The sequence below is a fragment of the Phascolarctos cinereus genome, unplaced genomic scaffold (assembly GCF_003287225.1).
Source record: "Phascolarctos cinereus isolate Bilbo 61053 unplaced genomic scaffold, phaCin_HiC Scaffold_3;HRSCAF=262, whole genome shotgun sequence".
Taxonomy (NCBI): domain Eukaryota; kingdom Metazoa; phylum Chordata; class Mammalia; order Diprotodontia; family Phascolarctidae; genus Phascolarctos; species Phascolarctos cinereus.
In genome coordinates this window covers 86,477,070-86,498,895 of record NW_027555736.1, presented here as the reverse complement: position 1 = coordinate 86,498,895, position 21,826 = coordinate 86,477,070, and the positions used below count along the sequence as shown (strand labels likewise).

The 21,826-nt window shown below is 39.1% G+C and overlaps 1 protein-coding gene across 12 annotated transcripts in view; it reads right to left on the bottom strand.

Annotated features, from left to right (window-relative positions):
• ATE1 (arginyltransferase 1) overlaps positions 1-14,367 on the bottom strand; it is a 184,670-nt gene extending 170,303 nt beyond the window's left edge. For 3 of the 12 annotated variants that reach the window (XM_020979235.2, XM_020979236.2, XM_078151019.1), the window contains exons 1-3: positions 14,027-14,366; positions 5,905-5,968; positions 3,841-3,903 (exon numbers count right to left, since the gene is read on the bottom strand). In XM_020979235.2, coding sequence (XP_020834894.1) covers positions 3,841-3,903; positions 5,905-5,968; positions 14,027-14,111 — 212 coding nt within the window. In that variant the 5' untranslated portion in view covers positions 14,112-14,366. Of the gene's footprint in view, positions 1-3,840; positions 3,904-5,904; positions 5,969-13,290; positions 13,419-13,555; positions 13,973-14,026 lie in introns of those variants that run through there. The other 9 variants (XM_020979233.2, XM_020979234.2, XM_020979237.2 and 6 more) reach the window with 7 other exon arrangements.
• Positions 14,368-21,826: the final 7,459 nt, after the last annotated feature.

Below are 21,826 nucleotides of genomic sequence, written 5' to 3'. Positions count from 1 at the left end.
TGGTTTAACTTGCCAAGCACACATTATGGGAGTAGCAATCAGATTTTGCCCTAGATCAGACCACTTTCAGAACAATGAAAGTTTGCAGTTCCCAAGACTATTCTAGAATCCTGGATTAACACAACACTCAGTACTCCAAGAAACAGTTAGTAAGACAAGCCCAGAACTTCCTTCCAGTGTGAAGAGCCTAGCTCTAACACCAAGTCCAAAGTCAGGCAGTATAACTAAAAAATGAGCTAATAAATAAGAACTCCCCCACAATGAGCAGGTGGCAGGAATGCTCAAGACACAAACACTGAAAAAGAGAACCCCAAAACATCTATAAGCAATACCTCAGAGAAAAACACAGGTTGGCCACAAATTCAACTAGAATTCTTAGAAGAGTTCATAAAGCAAGAGTTTAAAAAAAAGAGTTATAAAATATTTTTATAAATGGAATGAGAACACTTACGGAATAAATTGGTAAAGAAATGAGATAGATGCAAGAAAGAAATAGAAAGGGAATTAACAGCTTGGCACAAGAGGAACAAAACCTTGCCTAAGGAACAAAGTCCCTGAAAATCAGAACGGACCAAACAGAAGCAAATAACTCCATGAGGCAATAAGAAATATTAAATCAAAGTTGAAAGGCTGAAAAAATAGATGAAAACGTAAAGGATCTCACTACAAAAACAAGTGATCTTGAAAACAAATAGACAAGAAAAAATTTAAGAATCATTGGACTATCTGAATACCATGACCAGAAAAGGAGCCTAGATAATATATTTCAAGAAGTCATAAAAGAAAAGTGCCCAGATCTTAGAACCAGAGGACAAAGTGAAAAAAGAAAGAATTTATTCATTACCTTCTAAAAAAAAACACCATAGTCAAAATCCAGAACTTCTAGGTTAAAGAAAAAATTGTTTAAGAAGAGAGAAAGAAAGAATTCAAGTACTGAAGAGCCACAGCCAGGATCATACACACTTCAGCAGCTATCACTATAAAGTAGCAGGGAACTTGGAATATGATATTCCAGAAGGCAAAGAATATGGGTTTATAGCCAAGAATAAATTATCCAGCAAAACTCAGAGTAATAGGGGGCAGCTAGGTGGCACAGTGGATAGAGCACCGGCCCTGGAGTCAAGAGTACCTGAGTTCAAATTCAGCCTCAGACACATAACACTTACTAGCTGTGTGACCCTGGGCAAGTCACTTAACCCCACTGCCTAGACAAAAAAAAAAAATACTCAAGTGTAATGCTGGAAAAAAAAATGGTCCTTTATTGAAATAGAGGATTTCCAAGTATTCCTGAAAAAGACCAGAGCTACAGAGAAACTCTGAAGTTCAAACACAAATGAGAAGACAAACACAAAAAGGTAAACACAAATAAACAATGATAAAAAAACTAAACAAGGATAAACTGCTTATATTCAAATACGGAAAGATGATAAATAAGTACCCTCTGATCCCTATCATCATCAGGGTTCATAGAGAGAGTCCTATTAAACAAGGTCTGGGAATAGTCCTGTTATGTCTTGATGATTTTAATAAAAGAATGGAAAGAGGGAAAAAGGAATGCATGGGAAGGAAGAAAAAAGGTTAGGGAAAATTATCCCATACAATCAGGGTACACAAGTAGACATCTATAATAATAAGGAGTCCCAGGAGTGGGACTGACAACTGACATTCAAACCACTCTCATCTGACCTAGTCAAAAGAAGAACATACACACATACAACATACAAACACACACAGGTAAAGAAAATTCATTTCACTCAATAGAGTTATAAGAGGGAAAAGCAAGAAGTGGGGAAGAGGGAATCAGAGGGAGGATAAATAAAGGAAGGTATTAATTCTAAGCAAAACAAAATCTAAGGATGCACATATTTATAGCTTTTTTTGAGGTGGTAAAGAATAGGCCATAAACTGGGGAATGTATGAACATGTTATGGTACATAAACGTGATAGAATATTAATGTTGCAGAACTCGTATCAGTACAAATGACCAACCAGGATTCCAGAGGACTAATTATGAAACATGATACACACTTCCTGATAGAGACATGAAAGACTCAGAATGCAGAATGAAATAAATACTTTTAGGACATGACCAATGTGGGAATTTGTTTTAGTTGACTATTTGTAATGGCATTTGTTTTTCTTGTGTTCTCAAAGGGGCTGGGGGAGGCGGGGGAGGTAAAAAAAAGCAGATCTTGTCTGATAAAAACAAATTTTTTTTAAAAATTAAAAAAGAAAATAAAAGAAACTGACCAACCACAATTTCTAAAGATTCATGATGAAACATGCTTGACCACCTCTTGAGAGAGAGGTAATGGACTAAGAATGCAAAATGAGGCCTTTTTTTTTTAGGCCAATGCAAAACTTTGACTACAAATGTTTCTAACAGGTTTTATTTCTCTTGCTTTCTCAGTAGGAGAAGAGGGAGTGTGTGTGTTTGTGCGTCTGTCTGTCTGTACACACTCAATCAGGGAAAGAAGAGAGAGGGAAAGAAGACTGATCTTGGAGAATAAAATAAAATTTTATTTAATATTAGAAAAGTTGAACAATAGAAGCCAGGGTATTTCACTAAGAAAACAAATGTTAATGCTGAAATGAATACAAAATTATATTTAAATGCTACTTACTATACACACACTGTATTAAACCAGCAAAGTTTTTATTAAATTGGCTCTAAAATGGCTACAATCTTAGAAACATAGCTGTGTACCTCTTCCTAGCAGAATTCCTTACTTCCTTCAAAGAACGGCTCAATCTTTTTGTTATAGCAATGAACTAGAAGCTGAATTAGAAGAACAAGAGATACCTGGAAAGAATGATGTGTTCATGTAGTATGAAATGGGCAAAACCAGAACAATTTATACAATAACATTATAAAGAAAAATAATTGTAAAAGACTAAATAAAGAACTCTGATCAATCTGATGACTAATCAGGATCCCAGAAAGCTAATGATGAAGCATACTTCACCCACCTCCTGATTGAGAGTCAACAGAATAAGACATACATTTTCAGAACAGCCAATGGTGGCTAGGGATAGGGTTGCCAGAAAAGAAAAGAAGGTCAATGAAATATTTTATAAAAGTACAGAAAAATACAGAAGGCCAGAAGGAACCATAGAAAAGCAACACAGCTGGAAAGTTACCAATATGATGTTTGGCACATATCATATATACTCAATAAATGCTTACTGCTGGTAGAAAATTTTTCTTTTCAAGGAAGTTTTTTTTTCTTGGCAAAACCAGCTACCTGGTATGGACTATCATAGGCAAGACTAACCATGTGAAAGGGGGATTAAAGTCATGTATCTGTCCAAAGGTGGCACAACTAGAAGTAGAACACGAAAAAGATGATTTTAAGTATAATGTCTAGAAAACCTTCTAACAACACAGCTGTACAAAAATAAACTGGACTGCCTTAGGAGATAGGAAGTTGCCCCAAAATGGAGTATTTAAACAGTAGCAGATGACCACTTATTTGGTATGTTATAGTACATATGAAAACAAAGAAAAAGCATCATGAAGTAGAACTCTCAATATTACAATGAGCCTCTACTTGCAATCCTAGTCAGTCCATCAGTCAGTCAACAGGCTTTTATTAAGAATTAACTAAGTGCTAGTCACTGTACAAAATGCTGGAAATACAAAGAAAAGTAAAAATATTCCATGCTCTCAAGAATTCACATTCTAATGGAAGAAGACAATCTGTAAAAAAAAAAAAAGATACATATGTGGTAACGGTATTTATTGTGACAGGGTTCAAGAGAATGCAACTTTCATACCAGGGCTCTACTATTTCTCTCACTTCTGTGCTTCAAAGAGCATTTGCAATACAAAGTTCTTACCTTATTGTGTACTGAGGACAACACGTTTGATTCATAACAGGTTTGTATACGTACTTGCCACTTCTAAAACAATAAAATATTCTTGTTAATTTCTCAGGCATTTTTCCTGTACACACAGTAGATTAAAAATAAAATACTTCTCAAAGTAAAAATCCAATGACTAGTATAAAAAAGGCTTTACTTTTAATTGCCTTTCCTCAAATATTTTTTTCATCTCTTAACAAATATATAAATCAAAAATGTTTCTTTTCTTCTAAACTTCAATATAAAAAAATTTTATTTTCAATAAAAAAATAGTTTCAATAAAAAGGATGTAGGAAAGTACCAACTTCAAAAGGGCTATCTCTATGGCTACTGAAACGATACAGGTCCAGTCCAGACCTAGGATTTCATTGGTGTATGGACTCCCCTCTATCATGCAGAGCAGTACCTGCTCTAGTACTGAAAGGTTAAGTGACTTGCCTATTGTCAAACAGCCAATAGATGTCAGAAGTTGTAATAGACCTAGTTCTTCCAGATTTGAGTCAGTCTCCCTATCTACTACTATCTTTATTCATGTTCAATCACTCAAGACTAAATTCAATGACATAAATTAAATTTGGGCTGAATATTGTTATGCAAAAAAATTCCCACTAAAGTCCAACTATGATGCTTCATCAGAGTGTGAACAAGGTCCTGGGAGTTAAAGCTCTGGCAGAAGTCCTCCCCAAACAGAAAGCCTTTGAGCAGGGGGATTCATCAACAGAATGGAAACCCTGCTGTCCAAGGCCCAATTTGTTTAAGTTCAGAAGGACTCTTTTTATCATCAGAGTTTGGGCTACCAAGCAATTAATTTTTTCATCCATATCTACTCATGAAAACTGTATGCTAAGATATGGAGTGACTAAAATCCACAATGATGAAGAAAGTAGACACAGCGCTGAAAGGAAAGGTTTTTGAAGTATGTAAAAGTAAAAATTAAATGAGCAGGACTATCATAATGACATCCTTAGGTTCAACGCCACAAGAAAGTATTATAATCAAGCCTTTCTAATGGCTCAGTTAAACTAAAGTGGACAGATTCCAAAGTTTAATCATTTTATACTGAAGTCTACATTAGTATGAAGTTAAGTAATAGCAGGATTACTTTATCTGATAAGTCTAATTGAATAAGATGCAGTATAATTTGCAGCTAACATGAGAAATTAAAGGTATTCACAATTTTAAGAAGTCAAAGACTAAAAGTATTAACAGCAATTAAATTTTGAGGTTAAAGAATAGTAGCAACAATCGCAACAACATCTTACATTTTTAAGTGTGTTTACATACTTGATCTCACTTGATCCTCACACTATCCCTATGAGGTAGGTGCCATGATAACAGCATACCCACTTCACAGCTAGGCAAGACATGACTACACAGGTGCTCCTGAAAACAAGTTTAGTATTCTACCTATCAGAGATGCAGGGGCAAAATACATTTTATTGCTTAAACACAATACTAATTTTTCCACAATTAATTTAAATGCAAAAAAGTTTGAAAATACATTCTGGAAAAGCCACTTAGCATAATGGATAGAGAACTAGCCTCCGAGAAAAGAAGATCTGGTTTCAAGTCCCATCCATAACATGTCCTGTCTGTGTAACCGGGGCAAGTCACTTAATCTTTCAGTGATCTAAGTAATTATATAAGATTTACTCTTTGTTACAAAGAAGGAGCCAACCCACACTGGACTCTCCTCACCCAGGAGTTCCCTATGCTACTAAAATTACAGGTCTGTTCCCTATCCTGATTTTAAAGTTTTGTTAGTGACTTATTTTTCACACCACTAATTTCTAAAATAATACTCCCACTGAACTGACCTGTAACCGTTAAGCAAAAACAATCCCAACCAACATAACTGAGACATTCTGTACAATACCCCACTACCCTTCACCTATCTACTGTGGTATCTGCTCTTTTGTACTGACCAAGACTAGACACTAAAATCAGCTGCTAGGAAGGTTTAACTTTGTGGCAATTTGAATGTATAAGTTCTATGAAGAAATCACTGGGCTAGAAAATATCTGTATTAGGTGGTTTTACCTTCGCCATCCACGGTCTATAAGAGCTTGGTAATCCTGAACTGTCATTGAATGTGCCCACATGCCTGTTATCAATAAATAAATGTCAAAGTTAATAATTCCAGCAGATTAAACTTTTTAAAATAAAGTGTAAACTATATAAAAATATAAACTCTAACTTTTTTAACTATGAAAACAAACATCAGTAGCAAAACACAAATATTTTGTCCTGATGGGAATTACGTTTATCCAAGGACTTCACTTATTAGTATTAACCCTTGTACTATTACCTCATACATCAAGAAATCAACATTTATTAATGTGTCACACACAATGCTAGGAGTTATAGACACAAAGACAAAAACAAAACAGCCCTCAAGGAGCTTGTTTCATCAAGGATTTACCTCTAACTCATCTTGTAAAAAGGTACGTAATCTGGTTCTCTTTCATTTTCTAAAAATGTTTGGGTCATTCCCATGTCTGAATGAGAAATACCTTGGCTAACAAGCCACTATTCACCCATGTATGTGGTCAGGTTAGGTGTGCCTAACAGGTCAAGGTGCCACAACCTCTACACAGATGTACCAAAAGAATAATCAATGACATTGCGGCAGTCTTACCACTGCTTAGGGACCTCTGGTAAATGCTGTCCTTGAAGCTGCCTACAATACAGCCAACTGTGTAAGAATGCCCCAACAACACCCAGCACAGAGGACATATCAGGAAAATCCACAAGCCAAACAGATTTCCCAAAACTACTAATTTCATAAGTCCCACTTGGCTCTTTTACTTTCCTTCCCACTTGGACTGCTAGACAGCAGGGAAGACCGTTCTTCCTTCCTCCCCACTCTCCTACTCCAGGTTACACAGAATCCACTGGGACACTAGCCCCCTCCCCAGCTGATTTTCAACAACCCACTCCTGTAGAAGGTAACCCACAGGCCCATTCCCCACTTCCCAAGAATAGCAGGCAGGTTCCTCTACTAGAACTCAAGCCTTTAAAGGTAAGGTGGTTATTCATATCATTCTAAGCAGGAAGTCAATCCTTCCAATAAGATGGAAAACATTTAGGCCTTATTATCTGCCTTGCCACTGTATCTTACAGTCTTCTGAGCCTTACCTTTCTTCCCTGACACTATGCCTTGAAACCTCAAGACAGAGCCATCTAAATTGTCAATGTACCCTAAAAGACCCCTGCCACTGAGCCTTGTCAACTGCCCCACTTCTCCATCTTTAGGACTCCAGGCTTCTCCATCCATTACAAAGCTGAATTCTCTTATCCATGTTATCTCCCCAATTATGCTGGGAATTCCTTGAGAAAAGGGGCTGTCACATTTTTCTATTTATATCCCAAGCATTTAGCAAAGTTTTTATACATGGTAAACACTTTTTCCATTCATTCAACATGCTTTATTCCAGCCATCATCCTGCCATATTCTACAGGCATAACATCCAAGATAGTATGCATTAAGTACCAACGCAAAAGAAAACCTTGCAAGAGGCTCCTATAACCATTAGTAGTATCTCCTCAACCACAGTATCAGGAAGGACCTTATTTACAACTGACACATATATCAACTTCACAAGAGAATATCACCATCCTTATGATAACATATCTTCTTGAAAATATGCCACAAGATTGTGTATTCCAAGCTATCATTCCAAGCTCATGTTATTTCTTGAAACTGATTCACCTACATGGGCTCTCAGGACTACCTCAGATAGAGGTCCACAGTTAATAACCAAGTTTTAGAAAACTTCAAAATAGGTTAGAAATTCAGGGAATGCTTTTCAAAGCCTGCCATCTACCAACAAGTTAACATGTATGATATACTACCTAGGACAGTAAACAGTATCTACACTGTTATATACCACATATTTAAAGCAGAACTTGATCCAATTCTTGCTAATGACAAAGCATAACAAAAAATAATAATAATAATATGATGTACTCTGCCCTTAGAAGCTCATCTTTTCAGGTAGCTTCTTAAGAGAATTATTTGCCCATGTCTGTGCCTTATAGATATGCAACACACTTAACAGATGCCAACCTTGTTGAGATCATAGAACAGTACCTGCAGAAAGGAATCTGGTTCATTCAGAAAATATTAGAGCAGGAAAGAAACAGGTAAAGAAACTGGGGGATTAACAAAGACCAAAAGTTCACCTGGAACCCAAGAGGGCAAGTGCAACTTGGATTATACTCCTCTCAAACATACTTCAAACAACAAATATTTCCAACCCGGGTTATTCACTATTCCCCAGCTACTGAACCCTATGACCTTAGTTAGAACTATCACACACCTGAGATTCAGAGGTTTTCACATCTAATACCCCAAACCTTTATGCTTTACTAAATTTCCATGAAAAGAGGAACAACTTGTTTAGGCAGGGATGGGATCTAGGGTTCAAATACAAAGTTCAAATTCAAATACAGAAATTCTGCCCTGCAGACAGAAGTAGGAATAATGTACTTTCTGATTGATTAAAAGAGGAAAGAACCAGAAGACTGAATGTGGTAGTTAACTAAAAATGTCAATATTCCTCTAAGGTGAGGAGAGTACACTGGAGGTACCCAAGAAGGCACCAATCACTTTCACAGTAGGATCAAAAGGAGGAAGACAACACATAAGTGAGATGCTAGCAAAACAGTTCAAGTATACAATGGAGACAGCAGAAGGTAAGTTACATTTTGCACCACTACTACCAGCCGATGGGACTGGCAGTACAGTTAACAGGATTCCTAAAGAGAAGTAAGAATAGTGACTACTACAGGGCAGCTAGGCGGCGCAGTGGATACAGCACTGGCCCTGAAGTCAGGAGTACCTGAGTTCAAATCCAGCCTCAGACCAAACACTTGACACTTACTAGCTGTGTGACCCAGGGCAAGTCACTTACCCCCCATTGCCTTAAAAAAGAAAAAAAAAAGAAGAGTGACTACTACCAATACAAATATCAACATAAAGTAAGGCTGGCAATAAACAGGTGGCCTTCAGAGATATTTGGTTGTTTGAAGAGCTCCAATTAAACTCAGGTAAATTTTCAGGGCACAGGAAAGGGTCTGGTGCTTATCATAGCATTTCCCTGATGTGAATGTACCTATCAACAGCTCAGTAAGCGGAAAGGAACCGGGAAGGCAGTGAGTTGTATTTCTGTTTACCTTCCCCAGGCATCTTAAAAGTTCCATGGCTGTGTTTGGTGCCTTCCCCAAAGGCAACAGGACCAATTTTTGGACAAAGACAAGTTGTAATAAGATTACAGGCAGCCCCAGGAACATTTCTTTTTTAAATGTTTTATTTTTATTGTTCTTTTATTATTAAATCATATTTCTTTCCAAATACATTCCTCTCCTACCTAGCAAGCTATCTCATATAACAAAGTTTAAAAGTTTAATAGGAAAAGAAAGTAACACATGGATCATGTCTAAATACATATGCAATATTCCACACCCACAGTCCCCCACCTCTACAATGGGAGACAGGGAGCTCAACTCAGGGGTCAAACTTTGTCATAACTATACCGTTATCAATTTTGGTTTGCCGCTGTTCTTTCCACTCATATTGGTATTATTATTGTGTATAACTTTGATAGTTCTGCTTCATTTATTCTGCATCAATTCCTAAGTCTTCTCATGCTTTTCTGCAGCTATATTTTTGATACAGCATTTTTTCTATACCTCTGTCCCAAAACCCTATGGGTATTTAAAACTTCAGACATAACAGGGAAGATCCATGCAGGCAATGGAGAACCAATGAAGGATATTAAACAGTCAAATAATAAATAAAACCACTTTTATAAAGATTGACTCAATCAGTGGTTCACAGAATCTATTATCAAGCGCAGGCAAGACAACATGCTTATGGTAAGGTACTAAGTGTCATGCAGTATATTTAATCAGTCTGGATCTGCAGTCAAAAGACCCAAGTTTTAATCCTGGCTCTGCCATTTATTACATGTGTAACCTTCAATAAGTCTACAAGTCTAACCTCTAAAAGCCTCAGTTTCCAAATCTGTAAAAGGGGAACAATGGAACAGACAGCTAAGTTCCCTTACAGCTCTAAATCTGTGATGTACAGACCAGTGGCAGTGGGAGAGACATAGCAAAAGAGTTCCCCATCTGTCTCTAGGATAAAATACCAACTGCTCTGTTTGGTATTTAAAGTCCTTCATAATCTTGTCTCCAGCTACCTTTCCATCCATTCCTCACTAACCCAAAAATTGTTTCTCTCCTAACTACATTCCATTTCCTGTCTCTGGTCCTTTGCACAAGTGGCCTTCATCCCTCAACATCTCTTTCTGTTCACACCACAACAATCCTAGAACAGCTCTCATCACTTCTAGCCTAGGTCATTCAATAGCCCTTTCATTAAGCAGGCCTACACAGTCAGGTTCTCTTCTCCAATTTAGCCTCTATACCTGCCAAACTAATAGCACTAAAGTATAGCCATTTCACTGCTTTGCTTAAGAAACCTAAGGATTCACATTATCCTTCTGATAAAATACAAACTCGTCTACATGGCATTTAAAAACCTTTCATAATCTGGCTACACAGCTTGTCTTTCCATGATGACTGATTACATATTACTCCCCCTCCCACACACGCTATAGCCAAATTGGTCCACTAGTTCCTTTTATGAAAATCCTCATCCTGTATCTCCATGCCTTTGCACCAGGTGTCTACCATCTTGAAATACTCTGCCTCAACTCGATCTCTTGAATCTCCCTTACATTCTTCAAATATCCCCTTCTTCAGGAGGCTTTTCCTGATCTCTCCCCCACCAAAAAAAAAAAATTTATTACTGAGGCTCCCTGAGAGTAACTTACCCAACATCATTTGTACTACATAATAAATATTTCCAAGTCTTCACCCTACCACTAGAGAATCTTAGTGTGGGAAGGAACTCTGTTCAAAATTCACATAGTCCAACTTCTACTTAAAGCATTAATTTGTTTTTGAACATTGCATTCATTCTCTCTTCTCTCTAGGTTTTCATGACAGTTTTCTCCTGGTTTTCTTCCTGTGTAACTACTCCTCAATCTCTTTTACTGAACCTGATCCAGGCCATATTTACTAATATAGGTGTCCTCCAAGGCTCAGGCCTGGGACCTCTTCTTTTCTCTGCACTATATTCAGTTGGAGTAGTCATCAGCTCTCATGGATTCAATTATCATCTCTATGCAAATTATTTTCAAATCTTATTTGTTCAGCCCTGCCCTCCAGTCTCACATCTCTAACTGCCTACTGGATATCTTTCAATTGAATGTCTTGTAGACATCTTAAATTCAACATACCCAAAACTGAACTCAGTATCTTTCCCCCCATCCCTATCTTCTCCCAAACTTTTAAATTACTCTTGAGGGTATCACCATTCTCCCAGCAACTCAAGCTAGAGATCTAGGTGTGTAATATCTCTCATATACTCCCCCCCTTCTCTCCTCTGCCACTGCTACTACCCTGGTGCAAGTCCTTACAGCCTCACCACAAATGCCTAGTGTCTGGTCTCCTAGCCCCATTCCAATGTCTCTCCCCATTCCAATCCATCCTCACTCAGCTGTCAAATTGATTTTCCTAAAGCACAGGTCTGATTACATCATCCCACTCTCCACCATCCAATAAACTTAAATGACTCCCTATTATCTCCAGTATCAAATATAAAATTATCTGCTTAGTGTTTAAAAATCCTTCATAACCTGGCCCACTCCTACCTTTCTAGGTTTCTTATAACACACCTTTCCACATACTCTGCAAACCAGTGACAATGGCCTCCTTGCTTTTCATCACCCACCACACTACAAGAGTTTTCACTGGATGGAATGCCCAGAATACTCTCCCCTCCTCATCTCCATCTCCTATTCTTCAAGCCTCAACTAAAATCACACCTACTCCAAGAAGCTTTACCTGGTCTTCCTTTACCTAAGTACCTTCCCCACTAGTATCTTCAATCTTTGATCTTGTTTGCACATTGTTGTTTGCATGCTGTCTTTCACATTAGAGTTAGCTCCTTGAGAGCAGGCGCTGACTTTTATCTTTCTTTCTAGTCCCTTAGCACAGCGCTGACAGGCCCATGGCCAAAAGCCTACTAAATGCTTGTTGATCTGACTTGCTTTAAAACTTCAGACAACAGGAAACTGGTTACCTATCCATTTTGTAACAACTAATTCAATTCAACAAACAATTACTGTGTCTTCTACTACTCACGTACCAGTTATCACAGGGTTGGTGGAACAGTCACTGATTTCAAGGATCTTTTGACTTATAAGGAAGATATACCATAAACAACTATAAAACAAGGTGAAGGAAAGATCATTCTACATGGAGGGAAAGTTCCAGCCAAGATAACAGAATCACTTGACTGAACTGTAGTGCTCAGAAAAAGAAGGATCAGAATAAGGAACCAGTACAGTGGAAAGGGCACTGGCCCAGAAATTGAGAGAACTTAGATTCAAAGTTGGCCTCTGCAATTTACTAGTCTGAGCTTGAGCAAGTTGGTTACCCTTCCTGGGGCCCAGTTCCTCATCTGTATGACGAAGGGCTTGGACTGGATGCCTCCAATCACAGTCTCTTCCAACTCTAGATATGTGATCCTTCCGTTCCTTGACTGGTACAGTTTGGCAACAAGGATAGCTTATAATGAAATAGTGTCAAATAAGGCTTAAAAGGTTTTCAAGAGCCACACTGTGGAGGTACTCAAAAGATGGCTTGTTAAGAAATGGGTATTCTTTCTTGGGGCAATCTGTGAAGCAGGGTATAGCAATTAAAATTATTTAAGAGGCAGTTAATCCCTCCTTTATCCTTTGCTCAAGCCTTCCCAATCCTTGGATCAAGCAGAAATCTAATCTTTCTTCTAATAGAAGAATCCTTCAAATAAATTTTAAAAATTGATGAGCAACGATACTGTACAACAGAGAGGGAAAATTAAGAAACAAACAAACCCTGAACTAGGAATCTGGAACTAACTTTAAATCCTAACCCTTTCCATCCTGCCTCTGCCAGGTGACCTCAAGCCAAAGAATTCTCCTCCCCAAGCCTATTTCTATAAAATGCAGGTGTGCTGGACCAATCATAATAATAATTATATTAACAAGTCAGGCGAACATAGAGCACTTTAATGAAATAACCCTGAAGGTCCTTTCCAGTTCTAATATTCTATGACTTCATGCAACGTTTCAGACACGTTGGAAACAGACTGAAAAAAGGTCTGACTACTATTTTTAAGCTGATGAAAATAAAGCAAAGAGCACTCGGCCTGCAGGGCTGACTTCACCACAAGAACGGTCCAGCTCCCTTTCTGAGTGCCCATAGTCGTCAGTCAACAAGCATTTATGAAGCGCCTACTACGTGCCAGGCACTGAGAATACAAAAAAAGGCGAAAGACAATCCGCGCCCTCGAGGAACTCTCAGTCTCACCGAGGAGAGAAGACTCAACCACCTGGAATCAAAAGAGATAAGGAGGGGGGCATCCTCGGGCGATGAGCAGGGGGCAGTAAGCCTCAAGGACCCCCGGCCCCTCGAGCCGGAGGACGCCGAGCGTCCGCCCCCGCCCGCGCGCAGCCCGTCAGGCGCGAGCCACCGCCTCGCTCTCCCCGCCCCCTGCCCGCCCCCCGGACCCTCCCGCCACAGCACGGGCCCAGCCGGACCGGGCCGGCAAGGCGTTCGGGCCGGGCCCCCTCACCATCGGAGCGGCTGCCCGTCTCGTTTTTACAGTAGCCGCAGCGGTAGAAGTCCTCGCCCTCGAAGTATTCCACGATGGTCGGGGAGGTTCCGAGAGCCGCGGCCATCTTCCCCAGCCCCGCGGCCAGATCCGGTCGCTCTGAGCCGCAGCCGCTGACACCCCACAATGCCCCGCGCCGGCGAGCAGTGGGGCAGGCGGAGACGGGGCGGGGAGGCGGGCAAAACCACCGGTCCCCCCGAGGGACAAGCCTCACCGGGGCTGACCGCGGCGGGCGGAGAGGGGTGACGACACTCACGCCATATTTGGCAACGGCAACGCGGGGCTTTTTCTAGTCCGCCCCTCGAACAACGGCTGTCTTCAGTGACGGCGAGGCTCGCTGGCCGTGCGAGATAAGCCTCGGGAAAGACGCCGGGTTGGGGAAGTGAGGACGGGAGGGGGGAAGCTGGGCCCGGAGAGCCCGGCCACACTCACCGCTGGAGACTTTGCCTGCCGGGGAGTTGCAGTAGCCGCAGCGGTAACCCTCCCTGGGCCCCTTGTATTCCACCACGGAGGCCATGCTGGGCCTGGGTCTCGCTCCGCTAGCGCCCCCTTCTCCCGCCGCCGGGGGGCGACTCTGTCCCGAGCCCCTTGGCGCCCCCTGCAGGCACCAGCGGGCCGCTGAACGGCCGTCTTGCTCGGGGCGAGGGCGGGGCCGGGCCGATCCAGCCCTCGCCTGGTTTCGCTTTTGCTCCTGGCGCTGATATCTGGAGCATCTGTCCGGAAGGCCGTGGGCTCTGTGCAGAAAAGCCAAGCGTCACATCCCGCCTTCCCCCGCACGAGGAACTCCTGGAAGAAGGCGGGGACGGAGCCAGGAAGGGAGCAGCTTTGCAGGGTCAGGCAGGTGGCTCACGGTGCATAGCACCTAGCCTCGGTTTCCTGATCTGTAAAATGAGGATAATCATAATTAACACAGGGAAGACACTGGAATCAAGAGGGATTGGGGAAAGCTTCCTGTGGAAGGTAGGATTTTAACAGAGATCCAAAGGAAGCCCAGGGAGATTGGTAGAGCATTCCAGGCATAGGGAACAACGTTAATTCAGCGTGTTGTTATTTTTTATAATTCTTTTGTTCTCTTTTTTAAGTGTTTTTTTCTCATTCGTTTCTGAAGGATCCGGTTTTTGTAGGACTGATTTGTTCTTGTTTTGTAAAATCTTTTGGCAAATCTCATAGTAATTCGTTTAGATTTTTTAAAAGAGATTTTTACAGTTGTAATTGTCAAGTTGGGTCTTCTTTGATTCACCAACTAATTATCAGTGAAAGTGGCTTCTCAATTACATATTGCAACATATCTACCTAAAAGTGAAGACCAATATGCACATTTTTATGTAGTATGCAGTATTTATGTGGTGCTCAAAAGAAACAACTTAAAATACACATTGAAGCCTCTCAGATCTCTACTTTTCTCCTGTACCAAGTTCTGATTAAATTATAATTCAAAAGAAATAAAATACATTGAAGCATCTCAGATCTGTACATTTTTCCTGTACCAAGTTCTGATTAAAATATCGTTTAAGGACATAGCATTGTATAGTGGATAAAAGGCTGGCCAATCTCCCTCCCTGCTTCACTCGTTTCCTAGGATAACTGCCCAAACATCATTCTCATTCCATAACTTCCCTGTCAGAAGGGTACATACCATTCCTTCCTGCGTTTTGTATTCACTTAAGTTTAGCAAATTCAATTTAATTCAGTAAATGTTAAGCACCTATTGTGATGCTAGACACTGGAATATTAAGAACCTTTCTGGAATATCAGAAAGCATTCTAATAAAAAATAAGGTGTACCCAAATGACTATAATTTAGAAAGTGATAAGTGAAAAAAAAATAATCCAAAGTGCTGTGAGATTTGAGTAGGAAAAAAAGATTTGGAATAGTAAGATTTTAAACATGAGAGCAATACTGTGTCTTACATTTGTATCATCCATAGCACTTTCCTCACACTTAGTAAATACTCTGCAAACAAATATTTATTGAGTGAATAGCATAAATTCTGTTTTTATTTAGTATTTCAAAACCACCTTCTTTGAGACTCCCATGTGAGACCAAGTTTGAAACCTGAATATATGAGGTATGAAATTAATGTGCATAGCGTACAGTATGACACTAAATCAGTAGGCTCAGGTCTTAAAATCACTTTTTTTTCCTAGAAAAATATGGCATGTTACGTGTTTAGAAGCTGTGGACATGGATTCACTTCATAAATGACATTTTTTAATATCATACATGTGTTTTAGTTTGCTAAATTGAACTATATGACAGGGGAAAGAACAGAAAAATTCTTTTACTGTTGATTCCATTTGTCGTTACACTGTCAATTGAGTAAGTTGATCAATTGCTGTCCTTTCTGTCCTCAGGTGGTCTCAGTCTCTGAATGCCTCTCATATGAGACCAGTTTTGAGTGTGATTCTAGAGTCTCCTCTTCATCATGCCCACAGACATTCTATTCATTCTAAGTAAACTGAGAAGGCATCCTTAATTGGCCTTCCTAGAACAGAATTCCTGCTCAGCTGGAATTAAACCTCCCTCCTCTTTGACATCTTTGTATTTTTTTAACCTCCCAATAAAACAGGGAAAAAAATATGTAATGCAGTGATCACTCCCTTCAGTTTAGATATGAAGCCCTTTTAAAAATATTTTTCCGTCAGTTTTCCTGCCAACTACATTTTTACCTGTTTGATAGTCCTAGTGTTCATTTCTCTTCTGATTAATAGCTTAGTTGACCATAATGAAAAACATTTACATTCAGTTATTTCCATAGCAACCAACTCCAACCCATCCATTCTTTGATATGGATTGTTCTTTTAAAGCAACAATAACCCCTTTTCAACCACATTGTTTAAACACATGGCACTGTCCATTATGGATTATTTAAGAGATTTCAAGAATAAATTTGACTATACACAATGCTTTCCTCTGTTTGCCCTTCCCTTTTCCCTAAGTTGTGACTCCACTGTATTGTGGAAAGGGTTCTAAACTTAGAATCAGGAGAAACCTAGGTTCAAAGCCTATGCCTAATACCAGCTGTGTTGACCCCCTGGACAAGTTAGCACTCAACCTCTGTGAATCTCAATTTTATCATCTGTAAAATAGGGAGGAAAATAATGAAGTACTTCTCTCAGAGTAGCTTTAAGGATCAAATAAGATAATGCATGTCCTTAACGTACTACATAAATGCCAACTAGTATTACTAGCTATTTGTGTGAAATGTTTCATTTGAGGAAAACAAACCAGAGAACATCACCACGCTTTTTGTTTTATTTAGATCTTAATAAACATTTACTTTACCTGTTTTTTCCCCCTGTTTAATAAACCCACTTGGTTGCTGAGGGAACCTGCCTCCTGTAGATTGGAAGGGAGGACCCTTGCTTCCACTTCAGAGAATGATCTCTACAGGGGACTATTGCCTGTTTACTACATGAAAACAAAAAGCCAGGGCTGAGTGCATACGGGGGGCACCATCAGGCCAAATCAAGCCTCTCCTACCTGTTGGTGAGCAAGACAAGAACTGCTGTGGGCCACTTGGTCGGTGCTCTCTCTACCCAAGTGGCATGAGGCCTAGAATATATGGCCCCTATGTTATTTCTCTCCCTGTTTTATCTGTTCTTTAATGATCTCAGGTGGATGATTGGAGCTAGAACAATTTTAATGAGCTTCAAAGGGTTGGAATAGCCAATAGAGTTTGCCAGCAACCCTAAAACAGAACCCTTAGGCAAACTGTTTGGCCCAGCCCAACATTGACTCAGTGGTGAAGACCTTGTGCCCCGAAAACAAAAGCAACCACTTATCTATTTGCTATGCAACACCCCAAAGTTAATTCAGTGGAATGTTGGTATAGCAATCACTTTACATTTGAGCCCACTCTCACCAGCGATTGAGGTGGTGGAGGGAAGAGTGTATTCAGATGTAAATGGTTTATGGAATGGAAGATGGAAGGATGTTTTTGGTTCTTATGATGTTTTTAAAGTAAATGTACTTTAATAAAAATGTGATGTTAATTGATTATCAGTGATCCTAAGGAGATACCAACTGGCATTGGGGTAAATTATATTGGGGAAATAATCACTGGCAATTACTATTGAGCAGAGTACAGTGGAATGGGAGCTTGAGCTAGCAACATTAGAAAGACCACTGAACCCGTTCAGGATACCCCTAGAATCCTAAGGGGGGGGAAGCATTGAAAGGCTGGGGACCCAGCCTCTCCACAGTGATGGGAAGTTGGGAGAGTAAGTCCAAAGTCTATGTTCCCTACAGAGAGAATTCACAGAAAACTAAGATGTGTTAAAGTAATAAAATTTACTGATTTTTTTTTAAGAGCCACAAATTTTTCACTCTTCTGAAGAGGAAGTTCTGTGAATATTTTAAGTGTGGAAAAATTATGAAAGATGTATCTCTTTCCCTTGGAATCTTGATGACTATTTCAGTGTAGGACGCCACCATTGTTGGTGTCTCCCCCTCTTCAGAACACCTATTTACTTACCTATGTACTTTTATTTCTTCCCCTGCCCATCTAGAATAATATGGTGCTCCTTGGGTGCAGAGATCGATTTGTTTTTGTGACTGGTACGTAACAGAGCTTAACATTGTTGAATTATATTGAATTGAAAAGGCAAACAGATTAGAATTCAAGATTGGTGTCTATAGTCCCAAAGTTACCTAGCACAGTGTTGGAAATATAGTAAACTTTGAAGTAGTTGTTCTTTAATTATTGACTAGTAGGGTTACTTCAGCTTCAAGCAGTCTGAATAATAAAACTTAGAACAGAGGAGAACTGTGGAGGATAATTTCTTTATATGAGTTCCCAAATGCCTCTCTTTACCTTTTCATTCAGGAGCTCAAATTGGCTGGCTAGAACTCCTAGGGAGATTTAGTTCATGAAATTCTGCATACAGTATATTTGGCTAGATCCACCATCTGGGTCTCCTTTTTTCCCCTTTACTTCATATTATTCCTGAATCATCTTGTTCTTTCCAGACTGAAAGCGCTTACTGAACATGAGATCCTTGTCAACATACTGCTAGAGACCAGATACAGAGGAAGGTCCCCAGCAGGCTGAGATGAATCCCTCTGATGACTTTATAGTCACAAGACCTGGTTTCAATATCCTGCCTCATTCACTTGCCTGTGTGACTCTTTACACAATGTACTTAACCTCTCTGGACTTCAGTTAGTTTATTGGGAAAATGAATAAGGAAGAAAAACAAATGATGTATCAGGGTACTAAGGGAAAATTTTGTGTGAAGAAAACAAGGAAACTGTGAGTGAGAGAAGTTACGCAAAGGAACTAAGCAAAATCCTAGCTAGTTTACTCTAATTCAGAAATCTGAGGCAAAAAAAATAATATGCATAAATCAGGTATGGAAAAGTCAAAGAATTCAGTAGAATGAATTAACACTTCATACAAAGAATGAAAGTAACACTTCATGTAAAGTTCTTGAGTGTGTAAACCAGTTCTCAAAAGACTATTAGAAAAAAAAAGTTTTTCAAGTTTATGGTTCTTATGGTCAGGCTGCTAATATCATTCCTAGATGAAAGAACTTTCAGAGTTATTACTGTTATATAGTTGCCACAGCCCTTACACTACTTGTGAAAGATCCTGAACTCTCCTTCAAAACAAAAAAGTTAAAACTTCATTTTTAGAGAGGTGACAGCTTGTATGCAGGATTTAGAAAAAGAGTTAAGATAGAAACTTTGAAACTCCTAAAGGTGAGTCAATTAGATCTCTGAGAAGACCCAACAAAGGAGCATTAGACATTTGGTCTCCATACTAAGGGATATGATGGACTCAGGGATTGTATCTCCCAAAAGGATGAAGGCTATGGTAAGAGTCTTAGAAGACTCCTCAACACTGCCCTCCCTTCAGAAAAAGTGGATAGAAATATCAAGAAACTTACCTCCTCTACTCAAAAACAGTATCCTATCCTTCTGGGATCTGGGGCAAATCCTAACTCTAAGTCCTGGAAATGCATTTCCTGAGAGATTACTATTTAATAAAAACTACTGGGAAGATTGGAGAATAGTATGGCAGAAACTGGGCATAGAGCAACATCTTACACCTATACCAAGATAAAGTCAAAATCAGTACATGATTTAGATGTAAAGATTAATACTACAGGCAAACCATGAAGAAGGGAAGAATTTATGACCAAACAAGACATAGACAATATTTATGAAATGCAAAATGGATAATTTTGATTACATTAAATTGAAAAGCTGTTGCACAGACAAAACCAATGCAGCCAAGATTAGGAGGGAAGCAGAAAACTGGGAAAGAATTTTTACAGCCAGTATCTCTGATGAAGGCTTCATTTCTAAAATATGTAGAGAACTGAGTCAAATTTATAAGAATACAAGTCATTCTCCAATTAATAAATGGTCAAAGGTGATGAACAGGCAGTCTTCAGAGGAAGAAATTAAAGCTATCTATAGTCACATGAAAAAATGTTCTAAATCACTATTGATTAGAGAAATGCAGATCAAAATGACTGAGTACCACATCACACCTGTCAGATTGGCTAACATGACAAAACAAGATGATGATAAATGTTAGAGAAGATGTGGGAAAATTGGAACACTAATGCATTGTTGGTGGAGTTGTGAATCGATCCAACCATCCTGGAGAGCAATTTGGAACTATACCCAAAGGACTATAAAATTGTGCATACCTTTTGACCCAGCAATACCACTTCTAGGTCTGTATCCCAAAGACATCATAAAAATGGGAAAAGGACCCACATGTACAAAAATATTTATAGCAGCTCTTATTGTGGTGGCAAAGAATTGGAAATGGAGGGGATGCCCATCAACTGGGGAATGACTGAACAAGTTGTGGTGTATGAATGTAATGGAATACTATTGTGCTATAAGAAATGATGAGCAGGCAGACTTCAGAAAAATCTGGAAAGACATATATGAACTGATGCTGAGTAAACGAGCAGAACCAGAAGAACATTGTACACAGTAACAGCCACATTGTGTGATGACTGACTTTGATAGACTAGGCTTTTCTTAGCAATGCAAGGATCTAAGACAACTTCAGAAGATTCATGATGGAAAAAGCTATCCACATCCAAAGGAAGAACTATGGAGTCGGAACGAAGATGGAAGCATACTATTTTCTCTTCTTTTCTTTTGTTGTTTTATTTCTTCTTTCTCAGGGTTCTTCTCATTAGTTCTAATTCTTCTATACATCATTGACTAATGTGAAAATATGCTTAATATGAATATATAAGTAGAACCTATATCAGATTACGTACTGTCTTGGGGAGGGGGGAAGTGAATGTTAAAAACTCAGAATAAGTTATTTAAAAATTTTTTAAAATGCATTTCCTGTGTTTCTTCATTGAAAGTAATGCCATATTCCTGACAGAATAAAAAAGGTATCTCCAACAGGATAAAATGGAGACAGCAGCAAAATGGACTTAGAATAGGATACTCTGTGACAAAAAAAAAAATTAGTCTATTAAGATTCTCAAAGAATCACAGATTAAAAGGCGTCTGAAAAGCATGCCAGTTGAGAATAAAAAGAAGTAAATAACATTTTTTAAAACTCCCCTAAAACAAGAAAGTACTCCAAAAACAGGATTTCAGAAAGAGAATTTATAAATCAAAGAAGAAAAGCAAGCAAAGAATATTAACCAAGCTTTTTTCAGTAAGACTGTGGTAAAGGAGAAAGAGATGAAAAAATATGAGCAGGTCATCAGTTATCTACTTTTCAATTTTACCATGCAGAATGATGTGACCAATGCAACATCTTAACTGCAAATTCAAAGAAGAAAGGAATGAAAGTACTATTCTATAAAGAAATGTTAAGCGTTCCACCATTTTTGGAAAGGAAAAAAGTTATGTCTCTTAAGTTTACATCTCAGCTGAGGGCTGTCATTAACTATATGGCCAAATACCTACAGCCTTTCATTTTTATGAGGCCTTAAGGGTTCCAAAGAAATTAATATACTGTAATTTACTATTACCCTTTCCTATCTCATCCTAACTTTTCGTTAGCTCTGTCCCTTCAAAATTTGATCTGAGGTATTATTTTAAGGTGGTTGTGGGGGAGGAGGGGAAGACATTGGGAAAGTTCGGCTGAGTGGCTGCCTGTAATCCACCATCCTTCCTTCTCTCTTAAAGCATCAACCTCTATCTATTGGTTCCTTTCCTACTACTTTCAAATATGCCCAAGTTTTCTCTTGCTTTAAGCTATACTCCTATATATCTGTCCTTCCTTTCTCAGCCAAA